General features: G+C 37.7%; 1 protein-coding gene across 2 annotated transcripts; it reads right to left on the minus strand.

The window, feature by feature from the left end:
- Positions 1 to 1,260: 1,260 nt before the first annotated feature.
- On the minus strand, positions 1,261 to 10,717 carry LOC121410236 (complexin-4-like). Of its 2 annotated transcripts, none has more exons than XM_041602178.1 (3): positions 10,616 to 10,717; positions 2,306 to 2,460; positions 1,261 to 1,484 (listed from the first exon to the last, which is right to left on the minus strand). In XM_041602178.1, the coding sequence occupies exons 2-3, from the start codon at positions 2,446 to 2,448 to the stop codon at positions 1,262 to 1,264; spliced, it is 366 nt and encodes a 121-aa protein (XP_041458112.1). In that variant the 5' UTR covers positions 2,449 to 2,460; positions 10,616 to 10,717; the 3' UTR covers position 1,261. The 2 variants fall into 2 exon arrangements, with proteins under 2 accessions (XP_041458112.1, XP_041458111.1); XM_041602177.1 differs by lacking the exon at positions 10,616 to 10,717 and adding an exon at positions 10,346 to 10,556.
- Positions 10,718 to 13,122: the final 2,405 nt, after the last annotated feature.

Here is a 13,122-nt window from a genome sequence, read left to right on the forward strand (position 1 = left end):
TTCAAATTCTCCTATTTTCCTCGTACGTGCAAAGACTGGAATAAACTGCCTGATGATATCATCAAGTTGGGATCAATAGACACTTTCAGATCCCATACTTTGAAACACCTAAAAGAACGTACGCTCTAGACCATGACCACATATTTTAGTTCCGTGTCTTTATATGGACTAGCAAGTCTGTCGACACGTATCGAAGAAGAAGAAGCAGTCAATCGCCTATCCGCCATTTTGACATCGTGCTGCACATCTTTGACCATAGAGGGCAGCAACACAAGGCCGTGGGTACTTGATTTTGGTCGCTAAAATTGAGCTTACTTGTGAATGTTTTCAATACGACTGAATGATTGAGTCAAGTTCAGTCACGATGTTTGGATTGTCATGATTAGGCCTGCAGTGAAGTAAGATCATGTTTTGTGGCTAGCTTTTGTATTTTGTTGAGATTTTGGAGTAATATTAAAAAAAAAAAAAATATGTTTTCCGTGATTATCTGTTTGAAAAGCCACTTTCAAAAGGCCATTTCCGTGAATTCCATCCGTTTTCTGCAATCTCGGAAAAATCACTGTCATGTCCCTACATAATAGCAGGTTTTATCGACAACACGACAAAGGTTATCGATATCACTAAGTGGCAAAATGCATGCGTATTATCGACAAGATTAGCGATAAAGAGGTTATTGATAACAACATTAATATTATGTTGCCCATTTCAGATCTCCACAATTTTGAACAAAAATCAATTTTGAATTAAAGAAGAGCAACATTTCTAAACTTCAAATATGGTACCAGTAGTTCTAAACATTGCATAAAACTCCCAACTAATATTTCTTGGAATTTTTCCTTTATCAGTTTAATCTTCATAAGATTTCACAGTTTGCCACATGCACAAGAATATAGAGTGTACACAAGAAACATTTGGAAGAATTCACCTGTACTCACTGAAATACTTTTGATGTATTGTGCGTTGTGAACAAGACTCGCCAAGTTGGACAATGAGATTCCAAGCACCAAATCTTGATTTCAATTTTGAGTACAATCATAATAGACATTACACCAATTTGAAGAAAGATTCATTACTGATGGTTGGTTATCATATCTCTCTCATGATAGGCAGCCCTATGCAACAAATAATGAGGATCCATTTTCATTTCTAGAAAAGTATACAGAAAAGGGTACATAACCTTGGGTTCAATCAAGCTGCAATATTCATTCAATGTAAAATCCTGACATGGTGTACAATGATCATCTGATTTATATGAGTTTGATCACATGATAGCACACTTGTCATCTTTCTTATCCTGTGATGATGTCCTCCTTGTCAAAGAAGAATCGTCCCTAGATGTTTCTGAGTCTCCCGAGGGTTTTCCATGTTGGGTTACTAATTGCTGGTCATGTTTGTTCTGCTTAAGTCCATATTTTTCTCTGATTTTGTTGCGGTTTGCTGCCCTCTCTGCCTGCTTTTTGGTTTGTGCTTCCTTTCGACGTTGTCTAGTGAAAAGCAATGAGTAAAGAGCAAAAGTACACATATTATGAAAATGAAGATTGTACATTTGAATGCAAGGAACACAGTGGCAAAATCATGCCTAGCGTTACGCACTGTCAGTCTGTTACCAAAGAGAAAATCTGTAACTTTCTTCTTCTGATCCCCAAAGGATGAACATTTCAGTGGTCATCACAAATATATGTAGTGTAGGGATTACCAATGAGAATTTGCCATGTATATAAATGTTTGAACTGTTTTTATCAAAATTTCTTTATTCCACTCATGAAAAACTTAAAGCAAAAGTTCACAATACTGATCAAGCAGTTTAAAAAGCAGAACAATTATATTGAATTTAAAGAGAAATGCCAGTAGTTGCAGGCCAGTAGTTGCAGTAAACACTGATTTCACGAGAAAGTCTGTAAAACCAGGCTTAATTGTCAGTATATCATCGAGGATCTAGATCTGGTGCAGTCACATAAACTGAACTTTGTGAAATCTTGAAATCTACGCTGAAAAATATTCACACTGAATATCACCAACACAGATAAGCGCACGTGGGACAGTGTATTATTATTGCTTTGAATGTCGTGCCTGATGCTTGACCCGAATCCTGCGCTTATTTGTTAATTTCTCAGCAATTACACAATTTCTTCCAGAATCCTTTGGCACATATTCGTTATTTATTCAAACAGACACTTTGGTGGTCATTTTATTGGATTCTGTACGAACTCATTTTGATATCGTTACCAAAACTGGCATATACCTTTAACTTAATGAGTAAACATTATTCTGTATACAATCATGTAAATGAGGAATGACCACTCACTTTTGCTCTGCTAACTGTTCTTCTTCTTCTGCTTCTTTCTGAGGATCATAAGTACTTGTCTTCTCCTCATCTTCTTTTAAACCAAGGTCTTCTTTTAGTTTCCCAACATGGTGAGAAAACATAGCCTTCCCCATCATATCCATCTTGATCAAAATCTAGAATAGATTAAACAGATAATATACATATTAAAATAGATCTTAGTATTGATTATTTTATTCAAGTAGATCAATATCCCTATTTATGCTTTTGTAGGTTTAAATTGGAGATCAACATGAAATCCCATAAATAGATACCGTCAACCTTGTGTATTTTTTCAGAGAAAAAAGCGATACCTGTACTTGTAAGCTTGTTGGGTTTACATCTAGAGCCTAGGTAGCCCAGGGTCACACCACTCCAATCATAACTTTCAAATGTGTAAACAAATTTTAGGGAAAATCTACATTCTCTGTTTCCTCTCCAGCAGAACGTAATTGCGATGCCACCTACCTATCACAAATTAGCTCTTACTAAATTTGGTGATACGTCGATGATATTAAAAAAATAGGATAAACTCTCTGATTTTGTCCAATTCATTTACTTACATTATGTCATAGTTGTTACAAGCTGCGATCCCTTCTGATAATCTAGTTCTAGACTCTTGATTACTAAATTATTCATATGTTGTTTGAAGGTTTGCATGGTGGCATGTACAATTGCTGATGTGGTTTACGGTACACCATGTGGAGTGTTATAGAAACAGTGGATAGAAGAAGAGAAGAAGTGGATAGGCGAGAAAGTGGAGATTTGAGAGTAGAGTATTCTTTCTTGAAAATAGTCCTGAAAAGGACTGTAAACCAGAAGGTATGTTGAGTGAGAACAGCTTGAGTAGTAGAGCTGGTGAGGAGATGCTGGCTTGAGTCGGCGAGTAGAGATGATGAGTAGTAGAGAGACTCGACGTTTCGGACAGGTTGACTGTCCGTCTTCAGGAGTGAAGACAGCTTCACTCTTTTTTTTCTTTTTTTTTCACTCTATTTTCACTCCTGAAGAAGGACAGTCAACCTGTCCGAAACGTCGAGTCTCTCTACTCACCGACTCAAGCCAGCATCTCCTCACCAGCTCTACTACTCAAGCTGTTCTCACTCAACATTCCTTCTGGTTTACAGTCCTTTTCAGGACTATTTTCAAGAAAGAATACTCTACTCTCAAATCTCCACTTTCTCGCCTATCCACTTCTTCTCTTCTTCTATCCACTGTTTCTATAACACTCCACATGGTGTACCATAAACCACATCAGCAATAAATTATTCATGGTATTCACACACAGTTCTCCAGGCAAAGTGAATGCGTGTCTGCGTGATTGTACAAATTCTTAAAGGACAAGTCCACCCCAACAAAAACTTGATTTGAATAAAAAGAGAACAATTCAGCAAGCATAACACTGAAAATTTCATCAAAATTGGATGTAAAATAAGAAAGTTATGGCATTTTAAAGTTTCGCTTATTTTCAACAAAATAGTTATATGAACGAGCCAGTTACATCCAAATGAGAGAGTTGATGACATCACTCACTATTTCTCAGTGTTGTAGTCAAGGCTCAAACCTCCAAGGCCAAGGCCAAGGCCAAGGCTTTAATATCCAAGGCCAAGGCATGGAAACCCAAGGCCAAGGCCAAGGCCTGAAAACCTCAAGGCCAAGGCATTTCAATTGTACAATATATGGAAAAAAAAATTAGACAACAATGCTTAGGCGGCATACATGACACACAGGACCAAATGTATAAAAGGTGTGAGCGAGCAAAATTTTTGACCCTTGTACATTTAATACGAAAATAATTTCATTATAGATCATGTAGATTTAGACATAAAATTAAGATAAATATACAGTAATACATTTGTTCATTTAATTATTGTTCTAGGCGATTCACATTGCAATAATTATACCAAGGTGATCTGATCCTGGCATGCCCATTCTCAACATATGTCTTTCTCCTCTACCTGGGACAGGGGAGGCGGAATGAATTTTTTTTGAGGGGGGAGGTCAAAGCCAAAAATGCACTTACAGTATAAGTCAAAATGAGAATTTTGGTGCAGTTCAGCAAAGCTTTATTAAGTGATTTCTAATTGATAAGACAGATATTTTGATTTAGGCTTTAATATCCCGCTATAGAAAGCATAGCGAGCAAGTGGTTTTGAAAAAAAAATCAATTTTGAAGTTGTAAAACTTGATTTTGGGTCAATTATGGTGCTAATCACTGTTAAAAGGGCATCCTTGCGAGATGTTGTAATAAGATGTAATAAGAAATGAAATTTAAATATTTCGAGCTGTTTTTGTAATCATGAAAAAGGTGTGCATCTTACTAAACAAATTAACGCGAGCACAAAACACAAGCTGAAATTTTTACTGACCAGAAAAGGAAGCTGTTCTGGACTGCATTTAGTGACTCATAAATAGGATACATAACTCACCAATCAAATAATGCGAGCGCAAAGCGCGACCTCAAAAATTTGTAATATTCCGACCTAAAAACTAGACATTCTAAGCATTTTTTTTGTGTAAATTGAATTCGAACCTTAATTAACAATAATTTATGCAAGCACAATCCAAAATTTGTTGATTTTGAAACCTAAAATTTTGCTCTGTATGCCATGCTTGGCCCCTCAAAATTTTGGCTCATCATGCCATTGATGCCATAGCCCATTTGGAATTGACGAAATTTAAGTTTGTGTTCAAATTTACCGAATCTTTTCAAAATATCATTAAGACTTAAAACATTCTTGTTGGTCAAATAAAATAATACAAGGAATACCTACATGTAATGGAATAGAAATCAACCTTGTTATCATTCTTTAGAGTAAGCTATTTTTAAAGTATGAAAATTGTTGTCAAAATTGTTGTCAAAATTGCAGTCAGATCTGTCAGAATTATTCCTGTCATAAAATCACTACAATCAGTGGCGTACCGTGGGTCACGGCATTGGGGGCACCAGCAAAAACTTGGAATTGCCTAGAGAGCGCGCAAAGCGCGCCCAGTTGCCAGGTATACTGACCTAATAGAGATATTTTTATAAGGACAGTGCCAATAAACGGACATGTATCTCACTAGTCAAATAATGCGAGCGCGAAGCGCGAGCTTAAAATTTTTGATATTCAAACCTAAAAAGGGACATTACAATCAACCTTTTGTAATCACGATACGTACCTGTCTCGCTAAATAATGCGAGCGCGAAGCGCGAACTGAAATTTTTGTAAAAAAATTAAAATGGGACAATCACTTAAAGTATTCATGAAAAAGAAGCATACTATTGTACATGTAAAAGAATAACTTGAAGTGCGAGGAAATATATTTGGTAGTTTGGTGTATATTGACTTGAAAACGGGAGGTTTTAGTATAACAGGATTATATATCTCGGTAAACAGACAATGAGAGAGACCACCAGGAACAATGAAGATATATGCCCTGAGCAAATTATGTTTCATTTATATGAAAAAAATGTTTCTTATGTAATGTAACATAACATAATTATAACATTATAATGAACATTCATGTCTTCTTTCCCACTACGTTTCTCTTCCTTTCTCCCTCTTTTCCTCCATTTTTTTTAGTCAGCCGATGGGGGGGGGCACGTGCCCCCACCCCCCTGTAGTTACGCCACTGACTATAATCCTAATCATAATTATTATCATTATTGATATTGTCATTATCCTTATTAGTCATGATTACATCATATTACCAATAAATAATATTAATTTTTATCACTTCTCTTTGTTACATAATTATGTGATGATAATTGCAATTGATGGCACTGCTTCTGCTGCTGCTGACTGGTAGTATTTAGTGTCATTAGATGTACAGAACAATTGAAACATTTATAATTACTTGTATAAAACAAATGAAAGTACAAAATACAAAATGCCTTGAAAAAGCCTTGAAAATGCCTTGAAAATGCCTTGAAATTTCAAGGCTCAAAATCCTCAAGGCCAAGGCCAAGGCTTGAATGTTCAAGGCCAAGGCTTTGAAAAAATAGGCCTTAAGGCGCCTTAAGGCCAAGGCCGAGCATCAAGGCACTACAACACTGGTTATACAATAGGTTTTCCTTAATTTACCCCCTCCCCATCAGGGAAATCAATCGTATGGTCGGGGGGGGGGGGGTAAATGTGAACAAAATATTTCTCTTTTTTTGCTGACATGGTACTGCACACTAAATAATACTAAAGAATTTTAGTGTGTTTGATAATATTTCAGATTTTATAATTTCTTAAAAGCTTTTCATGCTTTTTAAATTTTTGCATTGCATAACAATTTCAAGTTTCAAAATTATTTATAGAGCTCACATAGAAATTGACAAAAAAATACAATGATCATGGCGACAATGACCCTAGCATGCAGGTCCCAAAAGTCCATCTACCATCCAAGTGTGGTTGAAAAGTGACTTACGGTTGTGGAGTTAGGTGTCACAAGTCTTGCATGTAAACTTTAATGTTGACCTGAAAATGACCTTTGACCTTACCATGTGACCTCCGCCCACACCAAAATTGATAGGCTTTTTCGCTTTACCATACTCAACCTTCATGCCAAATTTGAAGACGATCAGAGAAGAAATGCAGCTAATAGAGCGCTCACAAGGAAATCTCTGCGGCGGCGGACGCGGCACGAAAAGGCCAAATCCATATTTTCCTCCGAACTCTGTTCGGGGGATACAATGATTTTTTAAAGTGTGTGCTATGTACAGCATTGGCATACCATAGTCCTACCTGTAGATTCCCCACAGACAGACAGGATGGCACTCATTCAATGAACAAGGTTATGATATAACCTTGTTCTCAGTTACATCTCCATGTGTGGCAAAGTAAGGGTGGCAATTTTGGCTTATTTTCTCTTTTTCTATGGGACAAATGCTTGATTTTCTTACAATGTCAGTTTCCAATACAGCTATTCATCATATAACTTGGTTCATATGTAAATTTGATTCTTTGAATTATTTTTCCTTAATTAAAAATAGAGATTCAAAAATATGCCCAAAATTCAAGTTTTGAGTGCTCTGGTGAATACAAAAATTATTCCCAAGTTACTAATTTAAAATAAATTGCAACTGTATGGAAATAAGTAATTTTGGTCACAAAAGTGATATTTTCATGATTTCTTAAAGTGTATGCTATGTCCTTCCTACCTGTAGATTCTCCATAGGCAGGATGGTTGCAGTGAGCCAGTGCATCACACCATAGGCCTACAGACCACTCACACATGATATGCAAGGTATAGTCACGTATTGTATTACCGGACACTATCATATTTCCGGACGCGCATATTACTGCTTACGAAATCAATTTTGTACCATTAGACTTCCCCAGTTCAATTTCATAGATCAATTCAAGGAACAAGATTGCAAAAACAAGGCGAAAAAATCCAACTTTTACCTTATTTTTCTCTAAAATGACAGAAAATGCTTAAAATATCATAACATAGTTTTGCATTAACAATTGATCTATTTTCTGATGGAAATACGGACATGATTTCTGGGCCTGATTTGCCGAATTTCAATCTTGTCCGCTCCATCGATCAAATCGTCGACGGCCGGCTAGTTCTCAAGGTACCCGGTGCGGCACCCCGGCCGTGCAGGAGGTTTACCGTGATAGAGAGCCGTCGACGATCGACAGCGCATTGATAGAACTTGATGACTGAGGGTCACGATATGAACGAGCATTGATACTTGAAAGTGCCATATCGAATGCGCAATTAAAACAAAAAATGAAATTTGTTACCAAAAACACATTTATTACAAAGATCTGCTCAGAATCGATATAAGAAAGCAAACAAAAACTTAGAAGTTACTCATGATATGATATATCATGAAGAAAATCACACCAATTCTTTTTTTACATCACTAAAATCAAGAATATTTTTACCCGTCCGACACGCGTCCAGAATTATGATGTAATTTGTCACGCACAAAAATTATTGTTTTTCGCGGAGGGGAATGCGGCAAGTGCAGTGCAAAGAAAACGATTGGAAAATATCAAATAATTTCATTATATTCATAATTTTCAGAATATTTGGAATAGCATGTGATAATTTTTCTTGATTGTTGTATTTCCTCTAGTTGTCATTATTAAAGCACTGAAATAAAGGTGCAGGTGTCGGGCAATAGCACTCATTCAATGAACAAGGTTATAACAGGCCTCGAAATAGGATTTTTGGGGGGCAAGGCCACTTTTTTGAGGGGCACTGTTTCACTGAGGCCAGGCAGCAGAGGGCACCAAGGCCATACAGAGGGGCACCAAGGCCACTTTTTAAGGGGCATGTAATAAATTATTTGTAGGTGTTACAATTTCGCGGCGTGGGGGGGGGGGGCTTTCCATAGTCGATGTTATACATCAGATTCATTACCAAACCACATTATTTACTTAAGAAAAAATGAACTTTAATAGTCTGACAACACTCACTGTATAAGGTTTTAAAAGAAAGTTTCATTATTCTTCAGAACCACTTCAGGACAGGATAACAAATCATTGCATTGCTTTGAGTCTTGAATTTGACATCCAACATGTAACATGTACATATTAACAAATCAAGTAGAAGTACCTCTGGTAGAAGTAAATTAATTTCATCTAATTCTTTATCCAAATTACCTCATGGCATGCCAAGTAATTAAGTTATACAAAGGTAGTATCTTGAAGGTAGACCAGTAGCAAAAGAGAATGAAATGTGGAGATAAAAGCCAAGCACTGTAACACTGAGCTACATGTAATTAAATGTGAATCTGATTAGCACCCAAGAAAGTATCACCGGTCGTTCGTAAGTTGTTCGTAACTGACGAACAGCTTTATGAAACACTCCCATTAAAAGTACTGTACTTACGCATCGCGCGCGCTCGCCAGGACAGTACAGCGCGCGACATTTGTGTAGTACACATACGGAGCTCGCGCTCGTCCATTCTTATGCTGCAGCTTACATAGCATATGTAAAGCGTGCTAGCGGCCCGCCAGCCGGCCAGCTGTGTATAGCTAGCTCATCGTTCGGCGCGGCTTCGAAATAGACTGCATACATGCACTGGGCGTCGCTGGTAAAGCGAAGGTATTGAATACTTTTTGAGATCAGAGAAAAGTTTTCCTCGCTCAGAAAAAAAGGTGCAGACTTTCAAAAGGGGCACATTACAGTATATATCAGAAAAAGGGCACATTTATGAGAAAAAGGGCACCATGGCCATATAAAAAAGGGCACATTTTTAGTGGCCGTAACATTTAGCAAAAAGAAGAAGGGCATGACGGCCAGTAATGGGGGCATCGACGGCCATGGCCGTCGATTATTTCGAGGCCTGTTATAATCACTTGTTCACTGCAACCATCCTGCCTGTGGGGAATCTACATGTAGGACTATGGTATGCCAATGCTGTACATAGCACACACTTTAAAAATCATTAAAATATCACTTTTGTGACCAAAATTACTAATTTTCATACAGTTGCAGTTTATTTTTCATAATTTAACTTGGGAATAATTTTTGTATTCACCAGAGTGCTCAAAAACTTGAACTTTAGGAATATATTTTTGTACGCCTCTATTGGTGGAAAATAATATGGCAAGAAAATTTTCATTTTTCAATCTCTATTTTTAATTCAGAAAAAAATATTTAAAGAATTAAGTTTACATAAGAGCCAAGTTGTATGACAAATAGGTGTGTCACTAATGGAATCTGATAGTGTAAGAAAATCAAGCATTTGTCCCAGAGAAAAGGAGAAAATAAGCCAAACATTGCCACCCTTATTTTGCCACACATGGAGATGTAACTGAGAACAAGGTTATATCATAAGTCCATAACCTTGTTCATTGAATGAGTGGTTATAATAATAGGATACACTGCCATACATTATACAGACCACTCATTCAATTATGAACAAGGTTATAATACAGACAGGCCCTCCTGGAGTCCTGGCCACTAACTCCCATAATTAAGAGCCAAATCAAATAGTAATACCAAAATACGCAATGAATACGCAATGAATAGGCAATAACCAATACCCGGTCGAGCCATATTAATATTAGAAAGCCTCACATTCTCACTCACTAGTAGTATCACTATCAGCCAAGGCATTTTTAGATCTAGCAATCCCCGCCCCGCCGCGCCGGCCGGGCTGGACGGGCCATTGAAGGTCGTCGCTACTCATCATCGACTTCTCTCCATACCGGTAAACACAATTTCACTCTATATAGCCTATTCCCATGATACAATTTTGGGAATTTCAGAGAATATCATAACATAAGTATAAACAATAATAATGATAATAAGTGGCCTGGGTTTAATAGACTGACACAAAATCAAGAGAGATTTCTTTACCAGAGTGCAGTTAGGATTGACCTGCTCTTGTTGATCAACTGCGCTGCTGCTGTTGTTTTTTTTTTATGGATTTCCCGATATCGAGCGCGCGAAGCCATAGAGTTATTTAACTCTATGGTGTAAGCTCGCTCAGCTCCATAGAGATGGGCTCGCTCTAGACTGGAGAAAAGTTTGGATGGGTGCATGGAAGCTTGAAGTACCGTAACACCCAGATGCCCGCCCAGATGTTCATATAATCATCTCGTCATGCCCAGTCAAATGTATTGCTGTACATGCGTGACTGTCAAAGTATTTCCTACGTATCTATCACTGACAAGCTGCAAGCGAGCGTAATGGGCAAACAAAAATTGTTAGATATTTATCATTTTTTTATGATAAGACTAGTTATGAAATATCAATCAGAAAATAACATCACATAGGCTATATGTGCTCCTTTATACCCCTTTAAACTTTCGAGCATTTCTTTCCTTTTTCCACTTTTTTTTCTTGGTCATGAAAATTTAGGGGTTCAAGGACCCGAAACCCTATCTGTACGCCAGGATACAATTCCAGGAGCTGGGACAGGGCCCGGCGAATCCAGCATTCGATCGCCATTCATTTTTTTATTTTTTTAGAGGGAGGGCCGGGGTCCAGGGGGAGATCAATGTTCATCCACCCCGACCCCAGTCGATCGGCAAATAAAAACTGATTTTTGTTCGTTTTTTTAGGAGTAGGCCTATCTCACAACTTCAGGCCTGAACATATTCTCCTCCCTGAAGATGATCATGACATTGTGAAGTAATTCCTCCTTTCGTTTTGTTTTTGACCTGCATGGGTGGACCGTGCATTATTCAGAGAACATAGCAATTGGCAGCTCTCAATTATTAATGGATAACTAAATTGACTGCCCCCCCCCCCATCATGAGCTCCCGGGGGAGGGGGCAGTCAAATGTATAGACCAGTTCGTAATTACTTCATGGGCAATTTTGGTCAAATGACCTTTCATTTCTTTCATCATGATAGGCAGACTTCAAAGCAAGATATTATGTAAGCTTGCCTTACATAGCAGGATGAAGAAATTGAATAGACCAGGTGACTAGAATAGCACACCAATGAACACTTAATGAAGGTATTTGCTGCATTCCTACTTTGAATGCATATCTTAGCATGTTGCACAATGTACTTGACAAACTGAAATACCAGTCGTTCGTGGAAGCATTGTTGTTTTTGTGGATGTAAATGAAAACGACAATTCAAAAGAATATATGAATAATCAAGACATCAAAGTTGGTGCTTATCTCATTAGATTTTAAAGCACCATGTCACTTTAGTACAAATGACCTTCTTCTGATCATCATGCGTAGAATCTTTTGATCATGCGCAGAAAGGAACTACGAACTGGCTTATTGCTGTCCACACGCGTGGCCAAACTATTTCCAAACACCCCCTACTGCACAGGCGCGCCGGAACACTTTCAGTTTTTTTTTTTTGGGGGGGGGCAAAATCCCGAAGGGGGCACAATATTTTTGACAGCGTGAGATACCGAAGCGATCGAGCGGGAGAGGCTATGGGACCCCCCCCCCCCACGGTAAGGATTTTGTGTAAAAATGGAGTATAAAAGTTGCGTTTCTAAGTCAGGCATTCAAAAATAAATTTCTTGAGAATTAAACAGTCTTGGAGTTCTTTTTGCTCCTTCTGTTTCCTCCCTTCTGACCCAGCCTGGTGTTTCTTCATGACCAGGGTCGCAGTTCCAGCAAATTACGAGCCTTATTGCAAACGAAATTGTTTCAAACCAGTGTAATATAGGCCTTTTAAAGACTTTAAGATGACAAACATGACCGTATGCACTATGCAGCCGGGGGCCGCCGATCGAGAGGGCAAAATTCCCAAACTTGATTCACCAAAAGTGTACACGAAATCCTTCAATTTCATTCTAGAAAATGCAAAAGCTCCCCCATCACAAATCCCCTCGCTCTTACGTTTCTTCGAAAATTTAGGTCTTGCAGCCCCACCCACTCCCGAGTTGTTGTTTTTTTATTTTTGCAAACGTCCATGAATAACAAAAGCTGGGATGAACCAGAGAACATAGCTGCCATCTCGATCTGATTAGTAACAGGTAATGGGAAGAAGTTTTGGAATCTAAAATACATAAGTGCTATATATAAGCTGAAATAATAACAGACAAAACGCCTTCCAGTCATGCCAATGAAAAGGAATAGAGGAAAATACGGGGCTGTGAAAATATCTTAAGATTTTTTTTTATAGTAGAGCACTACTGTAACGCTTATTTTTTTCTTTTATATTCTTTACATTTTTATTCATATCTCGGATAATATGAGTCCGGTCAAGAAGACACTTTCACAGATGATTTTATTTTTTTCATGTCTAAACATTATCTCTAAGTTGCTTTCGAGTGGGATTCACCATTTTTACAAATTATAAATTATAATCCTCTACACATGATTATTCTGAGTGTAATTTTCTGATATTGAGTTGAAATGACCTTGGTATTTTCTTTAGGGCACTGA

The sequence above is a fragment of the Lytechinus variegatus genome, chromosome 3 (genome assembly GCF_018143015.1).
Source record: "Lytechinus variegatus isolate NC3 chromosome 3, Lvar_3.0, whole genome shotgun sequence".
NCBI lineage: Eukaryota > Metazoa > Echinodermata > Echinoidea > Temnopleuroida > Toxopneustidae > Lytechinus > Lytechinus variegatus.

Bases quoted from the DNA above. Each gene is read 5' to 3' on its own strand.
- LOC121410236 (XM_041602177.1), bottom strand. From the start codon at position 10,372: ATGCCTTGGCTGATAGTGATACTACTA. The intron at 2,461-10,345 runs GTGAGTGAGAAT...AATCTATTCTAG, and splicing joins GGCTGATAGTGATACTACTA to ATTTTGATCAAGATGGATAT. The intron at 1,485-2,305 runs GTGAGTGGTCAT...GCTTTTCACTAG, and splicing joins GAACAGTTAGCAGAGCAAAA to ACAACGTCGAAAGGAAGCAC.